A 23,283-nucleotide genomic window follows, 5' to 3' on the forward strand; every position below is an offset into this window, starting at 1 on the left:
CACAACAGGAATTAAGTAGCAGCCAGATCTCAGTCAGCAAAGCCCACAGTGCTGCAGCCTTGGGCAGGGAGGAGTTCATACACACTGCAAGGTGCTGTTGTCAGTGAACCTGCCAGATCTACAAGACATGTTGGCTGATAAAATTATTCAGAGCTCAGGAAGTGTGCTCCACTCTTCAAGGACTGCACCGTATGATGAAGGTGCTGACAGAACAGGAAGATTATGTGTGTCATGGTTGTGTGGGAAGATTGGTTTGTCTACAGTGAAGACACCGATCTTTGTCAAAGTGCTAGAGTTCCAGTGACACAGAAGCTTCCACTTGCAGACGGTTCTCGAAGTTCCCGTAGTAGAACAAGCTCAATCAGGAATAGAAGGATACGCCCTGTGTTCTTTTAGTATGAAATGGGCGAGATACTAGAAGATTTTCCTTGCCATGCCTACCTTAGCAAATGAGTGGCAAGTTAGGAGGCCAGACAAAGATTTAAATCACTGCGTGTCGTTGCAGTTGTTTTTGAAAGGGAGTGGATAAGTATCATTAGGACTCTGTATGCCCTTATAAAAATCAGATAGTAACAGAATACTTCTTGTTATGGAACAGACACCACACACATTGAGGCTGTGCTTTTGAGGTGCACTATTGCCCCTCTGGTGATAGAGACCATCATGGCAATCTGGTCAGATTTACCAGAGTTGTGATCTCTACCCAGTGAGCTAACCAAGTCCACTTACATGATTAAAGATGGAATAACAGGGAGGTGCCTTAAAAGTTGTCCACTTTGTGCATTACCCTCAAATCAACAGGTTGGCAGAATGTTTTAACAAACCAAAGAAGAGGAAGTATAACATTTTCCTGCAGTACCAGGTATTTGCATATCGTGAGGTGCCACAAAAGGGAGTAGGAGCAAGAGTTTTTAAAACTTTATTAGGTCAGCCAAGCTGCCCCTTTCCCTTTTGTGAAGGATGAGTGGTCAGTAACCTAAGATTCTACACACATGAATTTGTGGATTCAGTCCTGGGCCCCAGGAAGAAGATTATCTATTTGGTGCACAAGGACAGGCAGAAGCTCCTGAAATGGCGGAATGACCGGAATGTAAGTATCTAGGGTGCCAGAAATGTAAGACAATTCTTATACAGAGGCTCATCTGTCCTCCTGCTTCTGAGGATAAATTGTGTGCACATTTTCTGTACAAATCACCAATATCAAACACTTAGCATACATTGGAGAGACCCAGCAACCACAGATGGCATTCTGTTCTGTGTTCAGCAGTTGAAGCCCCACCCTAGGCAAGTGGAGAAGTAATAAAAACTTTCAGTCACACTGAAGGATAAGGTGGATGGTGAGCCGGTGGCATGCCTGGTGCTAGGATCAGAAAAATATGCTGGCAAATTTAAGAACACTGTGCACCACTTTAGCACCTCCTTAGCGTCATTTCTTTTACACTTAAGGCGGTGCTAAGGTGGCCTTTTCCCCGTGCCATATTTCAAAGTGGTGCAATGCGTGCATTGCACCACTTTGTAACCCTTTGCACTACATTATGCCTTTGCCATGCATAATGTAGGCAAAGGGGGCGTTCCGGCACAAGGGGCCCGCAATAATGGCGCAATGAAATCTACACGTGTGCCATATTTACAAAGTGGTGCAATGCGTGCATTGCGCCACTTTGTAACCCTTTGCACCACATTATGCCTTTGCCATGCATAATGTAGGCAAAGGGGGCGTTCCGGCACAAGGGGCCCGCAATAATGGCGCAATGAAATCTACACGTGTGCCATTAATGTTTGCTGAAAGCAGACGTTAAAAGGACGCACCCATTGTAATATATGGGCCTCCTTGCACTTTGCTTCACTAGCGTCAACATTTTTGATGCCAGTGGAGCAAAGCGCAACAATCGTGTCAACATTTTTACGCTATTGTTCCTAATACTACCTTGGCACACCGTATCATAAATACAGCGCACAGATGGTGGCGATAGGCGGGTGCACACGGTGTAAGAAAAGTGGCGCTGCACCTGGTGCAACTCCACTTTTCTTAAATTCAGCCTTTGGTTTGGTGGAAGGAGTTTATCCCTCCCTCTTGACACCTACACACTATGAAGAGTGTAGGGTCTGTTGTCAAAGACCTTTGAGTTGACATAGGTCCGTACATTCATCTGTTAACACTGACGCTTGGATAGACTCGGATCTGCATGCACGCCTGTTATCATAGATCCATTGGTCGACTTAGTTCTACACGTTCATCCGTTATCACTGAAACTTGTATGGTTTGTTGGAGGGAGTTTATCTCCCTCCCTCTTGACACCTACACACTATGAAGAGTGTAGGGCCTGTTGTCAAAGACCTTTGAGTTGACATAGGTCTGCACATTCATCTGTTAACACTGACGGATGAGCATGCGTGCCTGTTATCATAGACCAGTTGGTCGACTTGGTTCTACACATTCATCCGTTATCACTGAAACTTGTATAGTTTGTTGGAGGGAGTTTATCTTGCCTCCCACTCAACACCTACACTGAAGGATGAGTGTAAGACGTGGTATCACAGACCTTTGGGTTGACTCGGATCTGCATGTGCACCTGTTATCACAGACCTTGGGTTAGCTTAGGTCTGCATGTACACCTGTTAACGCAAGCACATACCCTTGGGTGGCTTAGATCTGCACGTTCATCTGTTATTGCTGACACTTGCGTTGGCTCGGATCTGCATGGACAGCTGTTATCATAGAGTTTTGTTGACTCTGATCTGCATGTGCGCCTCTTATCACAGACCTTGGGTTAGCTTAGGTCTGCATGTACACCTGTTAACGCAAGCCCTTGGGTTTACTCAGATCTGTGTCTCCACCTTCTATCACTGCATAGATTATCAAGACTTTGAGGCAGTTATCAAGACACATTTTGAAGCAGATGGCCCTTACTCACAACACATAGGAGGAAATGGCTTCTTTAACACAAAGCTGTGCTCTTCAGGATAAACTGTTTATGTGACTTCTCAATGGCCAGTGAATGCTATTGGGCATAATCTGGATAGCTTCTGTGTCACCTGCTTTTAAAGCTGGCTATGTGGTGTGTCATGGACACCTGGGTCCTGATTCTCAAACTGCACTTTATAGCAAGCTCTGTAGTATTACAAACTGTAACACTAAATGTACGTTTTGCCTGTAGTTATGTGTGCAGAGGTTTCAACCCTGACTGCAGAGCCTCCACACCTGAAGGTATAGATTTTAGCAGCAAATGTTGAAGGGACCGAGGGGAATGGGTAGGAAAAGGAGCAGACTTGCCACAGATGGGGATGGGATTAGGAAGGAGTAAAAGGGAGTTAGGGATGAGTTTAGGGAGGGCCGTCACCCACACAAGGGTAATCCAATTGCTATACTCCAGGGTGGGAGATTTGTAACCTTCACATTTGTAGTAAGTTGTAAACATACTCAAAAGTGAATCTGGCTCCAAGAGTGTGGGTAGGACACCCGGTGCCACAGTCTAGGTTGTAATGGGCTGAGAAGTTTCCAATACCCAGGCCCACCAGGTACCACTAAATATTCTTCTCCACCTAAGGATAGATAGTTGCACTCTTCACTGTCCTGATCTCCCAGAAGCTTCCACAGGTCATTTGGAATCCGGAGTACAGGAGGTCTTTGTGACATTCAGACTTCCCCTGTGCAGGGCATTTGTGGGGAAGCCTCCTGATTTCAGACATGCCTTTGCACTACTGCCACTTGCCTCTGACAAGGGAGTTGGAGTCATTCCTTCTCAACCCAATGGGAATTGCAGAGAGCATCCCAGGACACTAGGGCCCATATTTACAAGAGAATTATGCAGAGTGGTGCCGCAAGCCAGCTTGCTGCGCTGCGCCATTAGGAAAGTGCAGGGATGCGTAGTATTTACAGCAATACAACGCATCCCTGTACACTCCTCTGCAATGGCGAACAACTGGCTGCTAGCGCCAACGCAGGCACGCTTGCACCATGGTGCAAGGGTGACTGCATTGCAGGGATGATGGTTTATGGGCAGGAAGGGACACCTTCTTGCACATAAACAATCCATTATGGTGTTTTCCTCCTTCTATGTGTGCTGCAGAATGCAGCACACAGAAAGAACAGAAAGCAAGGAGAAATAAAGATACTCGGTACTGTCAGCAACGCTATCCTGTTGTCAAGATTGCGTAAAGTCGGGATACAGGGAACAGCCCCAGCTTGGTTGAGCTCTTTCCTGTCTGGCCTTTCCTTCCAGGTCCATTCACAACAGCAGAGGTCCAAACCGTACCACTTACCTCACGGGGTGCCAAGGGGTCCATTCTAAGCCCCCTCTTACTCCATCTTTAGATGAGTCCACTGGCAGAGATTGTGGAATCCAGTGGGCGTGCCCTGTTTTCCTAAGCAGATGACGCCCAAATTGTGTCAGCTTGGATGAATGCAAAATTAAATGGAGATAAGACAGAGGTTCTACTTGTGGGGAACCATCCCCACCTCTGGGGTCCTCATATGTGGCCAGTCATCCTGGGTTACACCCTGTCACTGATAAATGTTGTAAGAAACCTGGGGGTGTGGATCAACAAAAAACTGAATATGGGCCATCAAGTCAATAAAGTTGCTGGCACCTGTTTTGATGTCTTCAAGTGTCTAAAGGAGTTTCTGATGTATCTTCCAGCACCAACTCAAAGAACGGTAGTCTAACCGCTGGTAGTTCTACCAATACCCTTTACCTTTACCTACACATCAGACAGAAATACAACAGGCACCTCAGGGGGAAGGGAAGTGGGGGCACCTCAGCCGGATGAGTGCACGATGCCAGATCCACGAGGGGGCTCCATGCCTATTGATGTATCCTGGTTAGTGCAAAGCCACAGTCTCTCAAGTCTACACAGTGGGTGGTTTGCCCACTGTTCAATCCTGTGGAGTGCAAAGCCACAGTCTCTCAAGTCTCTACAGCGGGTGGTTTGCCCACTGTTCAATCCTGGGAGTGCAAAGCCACAGTCTCTCAAGTCTCTACAGTGGGTGGTTTGCCCACTGTTCAATCCTGGGAGTGCAAAGCCACAGTCTCTCAAGTGGATAACTGTCTCCACTGGTTCTGGGGGGCGACTGGTGCCCAGAGTATTTCATCCTGTGAAGGGCAGACGGAGTGGATGCATGTCTCCACTGGTTCTGGAGGGGGACTGGTGCCCAGAGTGCTTCATCCTGTGAAGGACAGACGGAGTGGATGCATGTCTCCACTGGTTCTGGGGGGGGACTGGTGCCCAGAGTGCATCACGCACCCCGTGACGGTCCAGAGTTGCATCGGTGCCACTGCCGCTCATGGGCTAGCGGTGCTTGAGTTGGCAGTGCCCTGTTCAGCGGTGCTTGAGTTGGCGGTCACCTGTTATCGGTGCTTGAGTTGGCGGTGCCCTGTTCAGCGGTGCTTGTTTTGGCTGTGCCCTGTTCAGCGGTGCCTGAGTTGGCGGTCCTTCATTGCCCAGCTGGGCTGGGGCTGGCGGTCCTTCATTGGGCAGCTGGGCTGTGGCTGGCGGGGCCCTCCTGGGCAGCTGGGCTGTGGCTGGCAGGGCCCAGCTGGGCTGTGGCTGGCGGGGCCCTCCTGGGCAGTGAGGATGGGGCTGGCGGTGGCCTCCTGCGCAGCTGGGCTGTGGCTGGCGGGACCCTCCTGGGCAGCGAGGATGGGGCTGGAGATGGCCTCCTGTGCAGCGAGGATGGGGCTGGCGGTGGCCTCCTGGGCAGCGAGGATGGGGCTGGCGGTGGCCTCCTGGGTAGTGAGGATGGGGCTGGCGGTGGCCTCCTGTGCAGCGAGGATGGGGCTGGCGGTGGCCTCCTGTGCAGCGAGGATGGGGCTGGCGGTGGCCTCCTGGGCAGCGAGGATGGGGCTGGCGGTGGCCTCCTAGCAGCGGGGATGATGGCGGTCTTCTCTGCCGTGCTGCTCCTCCCAGACTTGCCGGGTTTCTTGTGGCCCTTCCCCACCTTGGGAGAAGTCACAGCTGAGTCCACACTCCCACCAGGACCCGTGGGAGCGGCTTGGGTGGCTGGAGTCTTCCCCCTCTCCCGCCGGGCATTGGCCAACTTCTGGTGCTTCACGGGAGGGACTGGCTGTTCTGTGACTCCGTGCCACACTGGCTGTCCTGGTGGCCGGTGCACTCCACATACCTGTGACAACAGCCACCACTGGTCCCGGAGATGTTGTGGCTGAGGTGCTAGTTCAGGACCTATGAGTTGGACGGGGGGTGGGAAATAGGTCAAGGCTGGACAGGAAAAGTTGTTTGGACACACTGGGAGGGGTAGCTGGAGGGGGTTTGGGAGTGGAGGAAGAGGTGGTGGTTGTAGGAGGTGTAAGTTTGGTGGCTTTGGGTGCAGGTGCATGTGCTGGAGGCTGTTGTGAGGTGGATGGCTGTTGGGTGGGTGTGTGCCTGCGTTTGTGTATCTTCGGAGGGGGCGTCACAGACACACTGGTAGAGAACACAGGGGACGTGTGTATGGTATTGGGGGTGGTGAGTGCACATGAGCGGGGTGTGCTGGTGGGTGTGCTGGTGCGGGATGTAGTGGCTGTAGAGGTAGTGCATGCAGGTGTGAGTGTAGACGAGACTGGGAGGGAGGAGGGAGACGACGAGGAGGGGGACACAGTCGAGGCAGTGGATGTTGGTGTGCCTGTGGGATGTGTGGTGCTTATGTTTGCCTGAGCTTCCCTTGTGTGGTGAGGTGTATGCAGGCTGGTCTGATGGTGTGCTTGGGATAGGCAGAGGTACAGGGGGTTGGGTCTGGGTGGAGGAAGTTGGAGGGGGGAGGCTAGACACAGGGACAAGACTGCCATCAGTGCTGAGGCCAGAGTTTGAAAGGCTCGGTGAAGGGCTGCCTGACCACAATGAATGCCCTCCAGGAATGCATTTGTTTGTTGCAACTGCCTCTCTACACCCTGGATGGCATTCAAAATTGTAGACTGCCTAACAGTGAGGGACCTGAGGAGGACAATGGCCTCCTCACTGAGGGCAGCAGGGGTGACTGGGGCAGGGCCTGAGGTGCCTGGGGCAAAGGTGATGCCCACCCTCCTGGGTGAGCGGGCACGTGGAGAAGGCTGAGGGGCTGCTGGGAGGGCAGTGCTGGTAGGGGGGGTGGCGGCTGACCCTGTAGATGCGGGGGGCACAGATATTGCCACCACCACAAGGGAGCTCCCATCGGAGGGCGAGTCCGTGACGCTGGTTTCAGCTCCTGTCCCCGCCGTGGTGCTCCCCTCGCCCTCCGTCCCACTGGTGTATTCTGAGTCTGTGGTGTGGCCCTCCATTGCTATGTGGGATGCAGCTCCCTCGTGCTCCGATGCCACTGCTCCTCCGTCTGATGATGCTAATGCACACAAGAACAGGGAGACCACAAAAAGGGGGGGGGAACAGAAGAAAGACATGTTGAGTGCATGGATTACCGCTACCGTTGGCGGACAAGACAGACACAGAAGCCCCCTGCACTACGTCACGCTCTTGGGCTCTACAGTGCAATTCATGGGAAATGGCCTACAAGGCTATGGACGACATCTACACACATAGATGACACAGGTGCATGAATAGCTGTACTTGGCACTCTACAGAGGTGGGGTGGGGGGGCCACTGGGCCATGCTTTACGGAGGGGCCTAGCCTACGGAACTCGCCCTGGCCTAGGGAAACCCACAGCCATCCTCCCCCACCCAGGCACCTCCACTGCACTCAAAGTCAACTGAATGAGAGTGTACTCACCCCCTTGTGTCTGCTGTGATGCCCTCAAGCACCCATCCAACTCCGGGTAGGCCACCGCCAGGATCCTGAACATCAGGGGGGTCATGGTTCAACGGGCACCCCTCCCACGTTGGGAGGCCATCCCCAGCTGAGCCTCTGCCGTCTTCTTGCTCCAGCGGCGAATGTCCTCCCATCTTTTCCTGCAGTGGGTGCTCCGTCTGTGGTGGACCCCCAGGGTCCGGATGTCCTTGGCGATGGCACGCCAAATATCCTTCTTCTGGTGGGCACTGACCTACATGAAATGTACAGGCATAGCCCATACAACATGCTCTCTGTGTACTTACCTGTTGGTCTGGAGGACCGTAGAGTAGCGTGTACTGGGGGAGGAACCCATCGATGAGCTTCTCCAACTCCTCCGATGTGAAGGCAGGGGCCCTTTCCCCAGACGCACAAGCCATTGTCTCTTCCAGACCGAGGTCACAGCAGCACTTGCAGTGTAGGTCCTCTCCTGTCGAAGATCAGGTATCGAGTGATTATACAGATAGAAAATGGCGTTCACGTCCGCGGCAGTGCGTACCATCACCGCCGGCGTACATCGTCATTGGCTCCTGGGACCCATAGGGTCCAATGTTAACCAATACAGCATTGCACCGCGGTCTTCGACCGCCTACCGCAACGGTGTACAACGCCAGCGCAGTTACCTCACATCCCATTGTCCCACTATAGAGGTCAGGCAGCCGCCATTTCAGGGGCCCACATGGCCTTATTTCCAACTGCGTCACACATACCTAGGCCTAGTCTCAACACACATACAGGCCACATTTTGTGTATGATTGGGGTTCTGTGTAGACTGTGGGTACATACTTCTGAGTTGTTTGACTCTGTGCTTGTTGTTGTCCTTCATAGGCACCGTCCGCTGGGACATGTGAGGAGATGGCGGAATCCTCCAGTGTACCGACCGCTGGTGGACCTGTCGACAATGGAGGAAAGAAATGTGATTATCACCTACAGGTTTGACTGTGCCACAATCCAGGAACTGTGTACACAGTTGGAGCATGACCTGATGTCAGCGATCCTCATCCCACAGGAATCCCCCCTCAAGTGCAGGTGCTATCAGTGCTCCATTTCCTTGCAAGTGGGTCTTTTCAAACAACTGTGGCCATGGCATCAGGGATGTCCCAGCCTATGTTTTCCAACGTATTGTCCAGAGTGTTGTCTGCCCTGCTGAAACACATGCGGAGCTACATCGTTTTCCCTCAGGTGGAGGATTTGCCTACAGTGAAAGGTGACTTCTATGCCCTTGGACATATCCCCAACATCATAGGTGCCATTGATGGGACCCATGTGGCTTTGGTCCCCCCCCCCCACAGGAGTGAACAGGAGTACAGGAACCGGAAGAGTTATCATTCCATGAATGTACAGATGGTATGTTTGGCAGACCAGTACATCTCCCATGTGAATGCCATGTTCCCTGGCTCAGTGCATGACGCCTACATCCTGCAGAATAGCAGCATCCCTTATGTGATGGGTCAACTCCAGAGGCACCGTGTGTGGCTATTAGGTGACTCTGGTTACCCCAACCTGTCATGGCTACTGGCCCCAGTGAGGAATCCCAGGACAAGGGCAGAGGAACGCTACAATGAGGCCCATGGGCGAACTAGGAGGGTGATTGAGCAGACCTTCAGCCTCCTGAAGGCCAGGTTCAGGTGTCTGCATATGACAGGTGGATCCCTATTCTACTCACCAAAGAAGGTGTGCCAGATCATCGTGGCCTGCTGTATGCTTCACAACTTGGCTTTGCGACAACAGGTGCCTTTTCTGCAGGAGGATGGTCCAGATGACGGTGTTGTGGCAGCTGTTCAGCCTGTGGACAGAGATGAGGATGAAGCAGAGGAAGAAGACATGCAGAACAGGGACTCAGTGATACAGCAATATTTCCAGTGAAACACAGGTGAGAATACATTCCTGCCTACTACATGTACTTTTACACTTCTATCTCTATCTTGTCTGTCGTTTTCACCCAGTGTATGGTCACTGAGTTGTCACTTTCCCTTACGGTTTCACAGGTGTGGGTCCCAACGTGCCTCATCTGCTTAGATTCCTCATGGACTAGAGCTGTGTGACATAGGTATGTTGACATTACTATTTCAAGAACATTTTGTCACTGTAATTGCAAATACACTATTTTGAAATCACAGACAGACTCCAGATCTTTTGGTGCTTTAGGTGTGTTTATTTAGATACAAAATATTGGAGGAGGAAGTTAAATGGGGAGGGGTGATGGCAGAGGAGTGTCCATGGCAGAGTCCAGTCTATTAGTCTCACCGGTGCATTGCCCATATGGGCATAGGAAGTGGAGCTGGGGCAGTTTCAATATGGACAGGGTGACAAAGTGGGACAGTGGGATGACAATCAGGGTGGTCTCATTTCTTGGCGGGGGTCTTGGCATCATGCTCTGTCTTGTTCCTGGATCTCAGGGACCGTTTGCGGGGTGGTTCTCCGTCTGCAGGGGGTGGGGTGCTGGTGTGGTGGTCCTGTGGCGGTGCCTCCTGTCCACTAGCGCCGGCGGAGGTGGTGGGCAGTTCATTGTCCATGCTAGTGTCAGGGGTCCCTTGTAGTGCCACAGTGTCCCTCCTGGTGTGGAGTACTTCCTTCAGCACCCCTACGATGGGGCCCAGGGTGGAGCTGATAGTTCTGAGTTCCTCCCTGAACCCCAAATACTGTTCCTCCTGCATGCGCTGGGTCTTCTGAAACTTGGCCAGTACCGTTGCCATCGTCTCCTGGGAGTGGTGGTAGGCTCCCATGATGGAGGAGAGGGCCTCTTGGAGAGTGGGTTCCCTTGGCCTGTCAGCCCCCTGTCACACAGTAGCCCTCCCAGTTCCCCTGTGTTCCTGGGCCTCCGTCCCCTGGACCGTGTGCCCACTACCACTGCCCCCAGGTCTCTGTTGTTGTTGGGATGGTGGGTTATCCTGGGTTCCCTGTAGTGGTGGACACACAGCTGATTGACGCGTCCTGGGGACATAGGGATGGGCCCGCTGGGTGGGTGCTGTTCTGGTGTTTCCTGAGGGGGGACGGTCTGTGGTGGCCTGTGCCTATGTGAGGGGAACCGACTGTCCCGAGGCCCCCGATGGTCCGGGCTGGTCATCTAGATCCAGGTGGACAGAGGTGCTGTCATCACTGTGGGCCTCTTCTGTGGGTGGAGTGGACATGTCCGGACCCTCCTGTCTGGTGATGTTGGGTAGTGGTCCTGCAGGGGTGGAAAGGCATGATTATTGCATCTGTGTGTGTCATGGTGTGCAATGGGTGGGTGACTGTGTACCCCAGTGCTGGCATTCCTGTGTGTGAGCTTGTGTGATGATGGTTTAGGGGGGTGTATGGGTATGTGCAGTGGGCATGCTTTAGTGATGGGTGTCCATGTGTTGTTGTTGCATGCAGGGCCTGGTGTTGGGATGTGTGGTTTGTGATATTGGTACATTTGTAAGGAGTTGGAGTGATAGGGGTGAGGGCGAGGGTGGGGGTATGTGATGGCATGCAGGTAGGGTGGGGGATGTAATAGTTAAGATTTGACTTACCAGAGTCCATTTCTCCACCGACTCCTACAAGGCCCTCAGGATGCAGAATCGCCAAGACCTGCTCCTCCCATGTTGTTAGTTGTGGGTGGGGAGGTGGTGGTCTGCCCCCAGTCCGCTGAACCGCCTGGTGGTGTCTTGAGACCACGGAATGCACCTTCCCCCATAGGTCGTTCCACCTCTTCCTGATCTCCTCCTGATTTCTTGGGTGCTGTCCCACTGCGTTGACCCTGTCGACTATTCTTCGCCATAGCTCCATCTTCCTTGCAATTGAGGTGTGCTGCACCTAGGATCCAAATAGCTGTGGCTCTACCCGGACGATTTCCTCCACCATGACCCTGAGCTCCTCCTCCGAGAACCTGGGCTGTCTTTGCTGTGCCATGGGGTGATGTGTGGGGTGGTGTGTGTGGTGATAAGTGTGGTGATATGTAGTGGTGTGTTGTGTGAGGTGCGTGGAAGTTGTATGGGTGATGGTGTTGTGTGCCTGTGGATGCTAATTTGTTGATGGTGGTGTCTCTCTCTGGCCTTCTCTCTGTAATTGTGGTCGTAGGGGTTTGTGGGTGATGTGGGTGTGTGTTTTATATTGTATTGGGTGTGTGGGAGTGGTGTGTGTATGTGTATCAGGTGTGTGTATTTCGAATTGTCCAATGTGGTGGTGTTTTGGTGATGTGTGTGTATTTTTAGCGCGGCTGTGTGTACCGCCAATGGAATACCGCGGTTGAAAGACCGCCGCGTGGATTCGTGTGTCGTGATAGTGTGGGCGTTTTTCTGTTGGCGTGACGGTGGAGGTTTGGTTTTCGCCAGTTATCACTGACCTTTGGTGTGGCGGACTTGTGTGGGTGTCTGAATTTTGGCGGATTTCGGGATGTGGGTCATAACAGCTGTGGCGGAATTCCGCGGCCGGGGCAGTGTGTTGGTGGTCTTCTTAACGGCGGTAAGCAGCTTTTACTGCCAATGTTGTAATGACCCCCTAAATCTAGAGAGACCCTACACCTGCAAAGTGTCCAGCGGAAAGATTTGCCTTCGAAGAGTCCTGGAGTTCATTGTTGGTGCCGAGAGATTGAGGCCTAAAACCCAAGAGGTCCTTCTCAGGTATAGAATCTTTGACCAGTGCTGTAGTTTATTCTTTCTTGCAAAAGGACTGCAACTTGTGAGCCACGGCCAAAAAATAGTGTTTTTTAAGCACAAACTTTGAGGCTCATAGACTACCACTACTATCCAATTTGTAGGCAGACTCAAGTGCCCATCAAGAACCAAGGCTCTCACCAGACGCCTGGACTTTGGCAATTTGTTGTCGTCGACCCCAAGACTGCACTCCAGCAGCAGAGGACCCTGCTGACCTCACCATCAACAAGAAAAAGAACCAGAAAAGTTTCTAAGTGCACAGGTAAAATCTTGTCCGGGACTCACCCAGCACCTGCATTGGATTCTTATTTCCATCGCGTTTGGCCTGAAAATTTGACTTTGCCCCTGATGCTTGCGTTTGAAGCTTATAGACTGCAGTTGAGGTAAAAAATCAGTGATTCATAAACTTTTCCAAACTTTTTGGAGTGAAAAGCACTGATTTGGAGAAATCTCACAAAAATCATAACTCCTGTTCCCTCCATCTGATTTTTGTCGATTTGGTATCTACCTTAAGATAAAAATAGACTCTAGTTTTATATGTTGGAGTGGGATATGTATTGTGTTGTTTTGTGTTAGTCATTGACTGTTTTGGTACAGATAAATGCTTTACAGTTATTTGCCTCCGAGTTAAGCCTGACTGCTCGGTGCCACGGCTAGCCAGGACTGAGCTAAGGTTTCATTTAAAGAACCCGTTCTTGTTGTGCCCTCCAAACCTCAGATCTCCAGTTTCTTAAAATGCCTCCAACACACATCCATGACTGTTAGTTAGCTTTATTTAGGTAAAATAAAATACCATCAAAGCACATGAACAAAAGACATAAATACATCGAAGTTAAAAACAAAAAATGATAAAACCTCTAGCTAGTAATAGCAAGCAATAAATATAACAATTCTGCCATATCTCAAGCCTAATTTAAAAATACAATATGATAAAAAAACATTTGAGAATTATGAAAAACAGTATTAAAAAGCATAAATACAAACCACAACGCATCACATATTCTCAGGGCTAATTCTCATTGGTCATCGCTATAATATTGGCTTTCGATTTACAATTGCTAACTAATGACAATTATAATACTGTATGTCATGATTATGACTTCAAGGATTTGCATCTAATGGGCCAAATTGCCTCCAGAAACTGCCAATGCACATGCCACGTTACCACAAGCATTTGATTTAAAAATCCTAAGAGCTAGACTCCCGCTCCCAAAACCCATGGATCTGCAGAGTGGAATAAGCCAACGTGCCCTCTGCTTAGAATAAGCGATGCAGCAAAATAAAACGTGGGCTATATGTTCAACAACTCCACATCCCATCGGACATAAGTCATTGTCAGTGCCAGAATTAGACCATTTACAAGTAAAAGAGCAAAGTGCTAATGTTCCTAACCTAAATCTGGTATAAAGTGCACGTGCTGAAGGAGATACAATCAAGTCCATAAAGTGCTCAAATTCATAATGGCATTTCAAGGATAAAAAACTATCAGTTATACTAAGCGAGTAAACCTCTGCTAGTTTTTTCATTTGTACAGTCAGCCAATATGCATCTTTCACAAGCTGCACAGCATTGTTTTGGAAGGTGAGAGGGGTCTGACCAGAAATCGCCCAGGCCAAGATTAAAAAGGGTTTCTTTAATGTAATTTCACCACCTAACTTTCTTTATGGATTGCGTACTAGTCAGGGCACTAAGCCCAGCTCTATATGGGCCTAAGATGTCCAAGGACCATATCCTAATCCAGTGTGTCAATGGCCTTAAGGCAGCATATGCGAAATGGAGTGCAGATTCAAACCCAACCTAATGGGCAGAGTTGGGGAATTTACCAGTATTTTTAATAGCATTTTCAAGAAAAAGATTTCAGCTTTCTCCAAATCATTCAGGTTACAATAACCCCATAACTCTGCACAATATATTACTCCACCCCTTGCTTGGGCTTTGTATATTTCTATTGCAGGAGTAATTGCAAAGCTGAGAGATTTGGCAACATCTCAGAAGACACCCAGATTTTAGTTTTTTAGCTCATAAGAGACTTTGATAAATGGGCCTGCCATTTATGGGAATCCTCCAGTCTTATTCCCAGATAATCAAAATCAGTTACTCTTTCCAAAACCTCTCCCTCCAAAGATATCTTCCTTCCTATTTTGTGTTTACGATCACCGAACACCATATATTTGGTTTAGGAAGTATTAACTTCCAGGCCATGGTCTCTGCAGAAGCACGTGAACCTCTCAAGCAGATGATGTCATGTTTGCTGAAATGGGGGACACAGATCAGGGGTCCTAATGATCTCGAGGAGGTGGCGCGCGATCTTTGGAGCCATGCGGGGGGTTTCTTTGTCTCTGACGTCCACGCCCCAGAATCTGTGGGATGTCAATGGTACTTAGACCCCAGTGTCCAGGAGGTGTGTGTATGTGCATTTATTGTACGCTTTGTGCACACGTGCACTGCGCAGTGCCACATTGTGATGTATTTCCCAAGCACTTCTTACCATCCTTAAGGAGCCGTCCCATCGCCCGGCTGAGCTCCATCATGGCAGCGGTCCCACTGGAGGGGTCAACGGCACCGAACACCCAGGCGTCGCGGTGATTACCAAGCATCACATACCGGTCTGAGGACAGAAGGGAAGAAGCTGAGTCAACGACAGAGGCTACGGAGGAGATGCTGAGTCAATGACAGGCTACAGAGGAGATGCTGAGTCACTGACTGAGGCTACAGAGGGGATGCTGAGTCAATAACAGGCTACAGAGGAGATGCTGAGTCACTGACTGAGGCTACAGAGGGGATGCTGAGTCAACGACAGAGGCTACAGAGGGGATGCTGAGTCACTGACTGAGGCTACAGAGGGGATGCTGAGTCAACGACAGAGGCTACGGAGGAGATGCTGAGTCACTGACTGAGGCTACAGAGGGGATGCTGAGTCACTGACTGAGGCTACAGAGGGGATGCTGAGTCACTGACTGAGGCTACAGAGGGGATGCTGAGTCAATGACTGAGGCTACAGAGGAGGAACTGAGTCACTGACTGAGGCTACAGAGGGGATGCTGAGTCACTGACTGAGGCTACAGAGGGGATGCTGAGTCAATAACAGGCTACAGAGGAGATGCTGAGTCACTGACTGAGGCTACGGAGGAGATGCTGAGTCACTGACTGAGGCTACAGAGGGGATGCTGAGTCACTGACTGAGGCTACAGAGGGGATGCTGAGTCACTGACTGAGGCTACAGAGGGGATGCTGAGTCACTGACTGAGGCTACAGAGGGGATGCTGAGTCAATGACTGAGGCTACAGAGGAGGAACTGAGTCACTGACTGAGGCTACAGAGGGGATGCTGAGTCACTGACTGAGGATACAGAGGGGATGCTGAGTCACTGACTGAGGCTACAGAGGGGATGCTGAGTCACTGACTGAGGCTACAGAGGGGATGCTGAGTCAATGACTGAGGCTACAGAGGAGATGCTGAGTCACTGACTGAGGCTACAGAGGGGATGCTGAGTCAATGACTGAGGCTACAGAGGGGATGCTGAGTCACTGACTGAGGCTACAGAGGGGATGCTGAGCCAATGACTAAGACTACAGAGGGGATGCTGAGTCACTGACTGAGGCTACAGAGGGGATGCTGAGTCAATGACAGGCTACAGAGGAGATGCTGAGTCACTGACTGAGGCTACAGAGGGGATGCTGAGTCACTGACTGAGGCTACAGAGGAGATGCTGAGTCACTGACTGAGGCTACAGAGGGGATGCTGAGTCACTGACTGAGGATACAGAGGGGATGCTGAGTCACTGACTGAGGCTACAGAGGGGATGCTGAGCCAATGACTAAGACTACAGAGGGGATGCTGAGTCACTGACTGAGGCTACAGAGGGGATGCTGAGTCAATGACAGGCTACAGAGGAGATGCTGAGTCACTGACTGAGGCTACAGAGGGGATGCTGAGTCACTGACTGAGGCTACAGAGGAGATGCTGAGTCACTGACTGAGGCTACAGAGGGGATGCTGAGTCACTGACTGAGGATACAGAGGGGATGCTGAGTCAATGACTGAGGCTACAGAGGAGATGCTGAGTCACTGACTGAGGCTACAGAGGGGATGCTGAGTCAATGACAGGCTACAGAGGAGATGCTGAGTCACTGACTGAGGCTACAGAGGGGATGCTGAGTCAATGACTGAGGTTACAGAGGAGGAACTGAGTCACTGACTGAGGCTACAGAGGAGATGCTGAGTCACTGACTGAGGATACAGAGGGGATGCTGAGTCAATGACTGAGGCTACAGAGGAGATGCTGAGTCACTGACTGAGGCTACAGAGGGGATGCTGAGTCAATGACAGGCTACAGAGGAGATGCTGAGTCACTGACTGAGGCTACAGAGGGGATGCTGAGTCAATGACAGGCTACAGAGGGGATGCTGAGTCAATAACAGGCTACAGAGGAGATGCTGAGTCACTGACTGAGGCTACAGAGGGGATGCTGAGTCAACGACAGAGGCTACAGAGGGGATGCTGAGTCAACGACAGAGGCTACAGAGGGGATGCTGAGTCACTGACTGAGGCTACAGTGGAGAAGCTGAGTCACTGACTGAGGCTACAGAGGGGATGCTGAGTCACTGACTGAGGCTACAGAGGGGATGCTGAGCCAATGACTAAGACTACAGAGGGGATGCTGAGTCACTGACTGAGGCTACAGAGGGGATGCTGAGTCAATGACAGGCTACAGAGGAGATGCTGAGTCAATGACTAAGACTACAGAGGGGATGCTGAGTCACTGACTGAGGCTACAGAGGGGATGCTGAGTCACTGACTGAGGCTACAGAGGAGGAACTGAGTCACTGACTGAGGCTACAGAGGAGATGCTGAGTTACTGACTGAGGCTACAGAGGGGATGCTGAGTCAATGACAAGCTACAGAGGAGATGCTGAGTCAATGACTAAGACTACAGAGGGGATGCTGAGTCACTGACTGACGCTACAGAGGGGATGCTGAGTCAATGACTGAGGCTACAGAGGAGGAACTGAGTCACTGACTGAGGCTACAGAGGAGATGCTGAGTCAATGACTGAGGATACAGAGGGGATGCTGAGTCAATGACTGAGGCTACAGAGGAGGAACTGAGTCACTGACTGAGGCTACAGAGGAGATGCTGAGTCAATGACTGAGGCTACAGAGGAGATGCTGAGTCACTGACTGAGGCTACAGAGGAGAAGCTGAGTCACTGACTGAGGCTACAAAGGGGATGCTGAGTCACTGACTGAGGCTACAGAGGAGATGCTGAGTCAATGACTGAGGCTACAGAGGGGATGCTGAGTCAATGACTGAGGCTACAGAGGAGGAACTGAGTCACTGACTGAAGCTACAGAGGAGATGCTGAGTCAATGACTGAGGCTACAGAGGAGATGCTGAGTCACTGACTGACACTACAGAGGGGATGCTGAGTCAATGACTGAGGCTACAGAGGAGATGCTGAGTCACTGACTGAGGCTACAGTGGAGAAGCTGAGTCAATGACTGAGGCTACAGAGGAGGAACTGAGTCACTGACTGAGACTACAGAGGAGATGCTGAGTCAATGACTGAGGCTACAGAGGGGATGCTGAGTCACTGACTGAGGCTACAGAGGGGATGCTGAGTCAATGACAGGCTACAGAGGAGATGCTGAGTCACTGACTGAGGCTACAGAGGGGATGCTGAGTCACTGACTGAGGCTACAGAGGGGATGCTGAGTCACTGACTGAGGCTACAGAGGGGATGCTGAGTCAATGACAGGCTACAGAGGAGATGCTGAGTCAATGACTGAGGCTACAGAGGGGATGCTGAGTCACTGACTGAGGCTACAGAGGGGATGCTGAGTCAATGACAGGCTACAGAGGAGATGCTGAGTCAATGACTGAGGCTACAGAGGGGATGCTGAGTCACTGACTGAGGCTACAGAGGGGATGCTGAGTCAATGACAGGCTACAGAGGAGATGCTGAGTCACTGACTGAGGCTACAGAGGGGATGCTGAGTCACTGACTGAGGCTACAGAGGGGATGCTGAGTCACTGACTGAGGCTACAGAGGAGATGCTGAGTCACTGACTGAGGCTACAGAGGGGATGCTGAGTCAATGACTGAGGCTACAGAGGAGGAACTGAGTCACTGACTGAGGCTACAGAGGAGATGCTGAGTCACTGACTGAGGATACAGAGGGGATGCTGAGTCAATGACTGAGGCTACAGAGGAGATGCTGAGTCACTGACTGAGGCTACAGAGGGGATGCTGAGTCAATGACTGAGGCTACAGAGGAGATGCTGAGTCAATGACTGAGGCTACAGAGGAGATGCTGAGTCACTGACTGAGGCTACAGTGGAGAAGCTGAGTCACTGACTGAGGCTACAGAGGGGATGTTGAGTCAATGACTGAGGCTACAGAGGAGATGCTAAGTCACTGACTGAGGCTACAGAGGGGATGCTGAGTCAATGACAGGCTACAGAGGAGATGCTGAGTCACTGACTGAGCTACAGAGGGGATGCTGAGTCAATGACTGAGGCTACAGAGGGGATGCTGAGTCAATGACAGGCTACAGAGGAGATGCTGAGTCACTGACTGAGGCTACAGAGGGGATGCTGAGTCAATGACTGAGGCTACAGAGGGGATGCTGAGCCAATGACTAAGACTACAGAGGGGATGCTGAGTCAACGACAGAGGCTACAGAGGAGATGCTGAGTCAATAACAGGCTACAGAGGAGATGCTGAGTCACTGACTGAGGCTACAGAGGGGATGCTGAGTCAATGACTGAGGCTACAGAGGAGGAACTGAGTCACTGACTGAGGCTACAGAGGAGATGCTGAGTCAATGACTGAGGCTACAGAGGAGATGCTGAGTCACTGACTGAGGCTACAGAGGAGAAGCTGAGTCACTGACTGAGGCTACAGAGGGGATGCTGAGTCACTGACTGAGGCTACAGAGGAGATGCTGAGTCAATGACTGAGGCTACAGAGGAGATGCTGAGTCACTGACTGAGGCTACAGAGGAGAAGCTGAGTCACTGACTGAGGCTACAAAGGGGATGCTGAGTCACTGACTGAGGCTACAGAGGAGATGCTGAGTCAATGACTGAGGCTACAGAGGGGATGCTGAGTCAATGACTGAGGCTACAGAGGAGGAACTGAGTCACTGACTGAAGCTACAGAGGAGATGCTGAGTCAATGACTGAGGCTACAGAGGAGATGCTGAGTCACTGACTGAGGCTACAGAGGGGATGCTGAGTCAATGACTGAGGCTACAGAGGAGATGCTGAGTCACTGACTGAGGCTACAGTGGAGAAGCTGAGTCCATGACTGAGGCTACAGAGAGGATGCTGAGTCACTGACTGAGGCTACAGAGGGGATGCTGAGTCACTGACTGAGGCTACAGAGAGGATGCTGAGTCACTGACTGAGGCTACAGAGGGGATGCTGAGTCAATGACTGAGGCTACAGAGGAGATGCTGAGTCACTGACTGAGGCTACAGAGGGGATGCTGAGTCAATAACAGGCTACAGAGGAGATGCTGAGTCACTGACTGAGGCTACAGAGGGGATGCTGAGTCACTGACTGAGGCTACAGAGGGGATGCTGAGCCAATGACTAAGACTACAGAGGGGATGCTGAGTCACTGACTGAGGCTACAGAGGGGATGCTGAGTCAATGACAGGCTACAGAGGAGATGCTGAGTCACTGACTGAGGCTACAGAGGGGATGCTGAGTCACTGACTGAGGCTACAGAGGAGATGCTGAGTCACTGACTGAGGCTACAGAGGGGATGCTGAGTCACTGACTGAGGATACAGAGGGGATGCTGAGTCAATGATTGAGGCTACAGAGGAGATGCTGAGTCACTGACTGAGGCTACAGAGGGGATGCTGAGTCAATGACAGGCTACAGAGGAGATGCTGAGTCACTGACTGAGGCTACAGAGGGGATGCTGAGTCAATGACTGAGGCTACAGAGGAGGAACTGAGTCACTGACTGAGGCTACAGAGGAGATGCTGAGTCACTGACTGAGGATACAGAGGGGATGCTGAGTCAATGACTGAGGCTACAGAGGAGATGCTGAGCCACTGACTGAGGCTACAGAGGGGATGCTGAGTCAATGACAGGCTACAGAGGAGATGCTGAGTCACTGACTGAGGCTACAGAGGAGATGCTGAGTCACTGACTGAGGCTACAGTGGAGAAGCTGAGTCACTGACTGAGGCTACAGAGGGGATGCTGAGTCAATGACTGAGGCTACAGAGGAGATGCTAAGTCACTGACTGAGGCTACAGAGGGGATGCTGAGTCAATGACAGGCTACAGAGGAGATGCTGAGTCACTGACTGAGGCTACAGAGGGGATGCTGAGTCAATGACAGGCTACAGAGGAGATGCTGAGTCACTGACTGAGGCTACAGAGGGGATGCTGAGTCAATGACTGAGGCTACAGAGGAGGAACTGAGTCACTGACTGAGGCTACAGAGGGGATGCTGAGTCACTGACTGAGGATACAGAGGGGATGCTGAGTCAATGACTGAGGCTACAGAGGGGATGCTGAGTCACTGACTGAGGCTACAGAGGGGATGCTGAGTCACTGACTGAGGCTACAGAGGGGATGCTGAGTCAATGACTGAGGCTACAGAGGAGATGCTGAGTCACTGACTGAGGCTACAGAGGGGATGCTGAGTCAATGACTGAGGCTACAGAGGAGATGCTGAGTCACTGACTGAGGCTACAGAGGGGATGCTGAGTCAATGACAGGCTACAGAGGAGATGCTGAGTCACTGACTGAGGCTACAGAGGGGATGCTGAGTCAATGACTGAGGCTACAGAGGAGGAACTGAGTCACTGACTGAGGCTACAGAGGAGATGCTGAGTCACTGACTGAGGATACAGAGGGGATGCTGAGTCAATGACTGAGGCTACAGAGGAGATGCTGAGTCACTGACTGAGGCTACAGAGGGGATGCTGAGTCAATGACTGAGGCTACAGAGGAGATGCTGAGTCACTGACTGAGGCTACAGAGGAGATGCTGAGTCACTGACTGAGGCTACAGTGGAGAAGCTGAGTCACTGACTGAGGCTACAGAGGGGATGCTGAGTCAATGACTAAGGCTACAGAGGAGATGCTAAGTCACTGACTGAGGCTACAGAGGAGATGCTGAGTCAATGACTGAGACTACAGAGGAGATGCTGAGTCAATGACTGAGACTACAGAGGGGAAGCTGAGTCAATGAGAGAGGCTGCAGAAGAGATGCTGAGTCGGTGATAGAGACTACAGAGGGGAAGCTGAGTAAATGACTGAGGCTACAGAGGAGATGCTGAGTCAATGACAGGCTACAGAGGAGAGACTGAGTCACTGACTGAGGCTACAGAGGAGAAACTGAGTCACTGACTGAGGCTACAGAGGAGATGCTGAGTCACTGACTGAGGCTACAGAGGGGATGCTGAGTCAATGACTGAGGCTACAGAGGAGATGCTGAGTCACTGACTGAGGCTACAGAGGGGATGCTGAGTCAATGACTGAGGCTACAGAGGAGATGCTGAGTCACTGACTGAGGCTACAGAGGAGATGCTGAGTCACTGACTGAGGCTACAGAGGGGATGCTGAGTCAATGACTGAGGCTACAAAGGAGGAACTGAGTCACTGACTGAGGCTACAGAGGAGATGCTGAGTCACTGACTGAGGATACAGAGGGGATGCTGAGTCAATGACTGAGGCTACAGAGGAGATGCTGAGTCACTGACTGAGGCTACAGAGGGGATGCTGAGTCAATGACTGAGGCTACAGAGGAGATGCTGAGTCACTGACTGAGGCTACAGAGGAGATGCTGAGTCACTGACTGAGGCTACAGTGGAGAAGCTGAGTCACTGACTGAGGCTACAGAGGGGATGCTGAGTCAATGACTGAGGCTACAGAGGAGATGCTAAGTCACTGACTGAGGCTACAGAGGAGATGCTGAGTCAATGACTGAGACTACAGAGGAGATGCTGAGTCAATGACTGAGACTACAGAGGGGAAGCTGAGTCAATGAGAGAGGCTGCAGAAGAGATGCTGAGTCGGTGATAGAGACTACAGAGGGGAAGCTGAGTAAATGACTGAGGCTACAGAGGAGATGCTGAGTCAATGACAGGCTACAGAGGAGAGACTGAGTCACTGACTGAGGCTACAGAGGAGAAACTGAGTCACTGACTGAGGCTACAGAGGAGATTCTGAGTCAATGACTGAGACTACAGAGGGGAAGTTGAGTTAATGAGAGAGGCTGCAGAAGAGATGCTGAGTCAATGATTGAGGCTACAGAGGAGATGATGTGTCAATGATTCAGGATACAGTGGAGACGATGAGTCAATGACTGAGACTACAAAGGGGAAGCTGAGTCACTGACTGAGGCTACAGAGGAGATGCTGAGTCACTGACTGAGGCTACAGAGGAGATGCTGAGTCACTGACTGAGGCTACAGAGGAGATGCTGAGTCAATGACTAAGGCTACAGAGGAGATGCTGAGTCAACGACAGAGGCTACAGAGGAGATGCTGAGTCAACGACAGAGGCTATAGAGGAGATGCTGAGTCACTGACTGAGGCTACAGAGGGGATGCTGAGTCAATGACTGAGGCTACAGAGGAGATGCTGAGTCACTGACTGAGGCTACAGAGGAGATGCTGAGTCACTGACTGAGGCTACAGAGGAGAAGCTGAGTCACTGACTGAGGCTACAGAGGAGATGCTGAGTCACTGACTGAGGATACAGAGGGGATGCTGAGTCAATGACTGAGGCTACAGAGGAGGAACTGAGTCACTGACTGAGGCTACAGAGGAGATGCTGAGTCAATGACTGAGGCTACAGAGGAGATGCTGAGTCACTGACTGAGGCTACAGAGGAGAAGCTGAGTCACTGACTGAGGCTACAAAGGGGATGCTGAGTCACTGACTGAGGCTACA

General features: G+C 51.3%; 1 protein-coding gene across 2 annotated transcripts in view; it reads right to left on the reverse strand.

The window, feature by feature from the left end:
* LOC138260535 (glutamate carboxypeptidase 2-like) overlaps positions 1-23,283 on the reverse strand; it is a 350,295-nt gene that overhangs the window by 109,106 nt on the left and 217,906 nt on the right. For both annotated transcript variants that reach the window (XM_069209149.1, XM_069209150.1), the window contains exon 9: positions 14,855-14,974. In XM_069209149.1, the coding sequence (XP_069065250.1) occupies positions 14,855-14,974 (120 nt within the window). The remainder of the gene's footprint in view (positions 1-14,854; positions 14,975-23,283) is intronic.

The sequence above is a fragment of the Pleurodeles waltl genome, chromosome 9 (assembly GCF_031143425.1).
Source record: "Pleurodeles waltl isolate 20211129_DDA chromosome 9, aPleWal1.hap1.20221129, whole genome shotgun sequence".
Lineage (NCBI taxonomy): Eukaryota > Metazoa > Chordata > Amphibia > Caudata > Salamandridae > Pleurodeles > Pleurodeles waltl.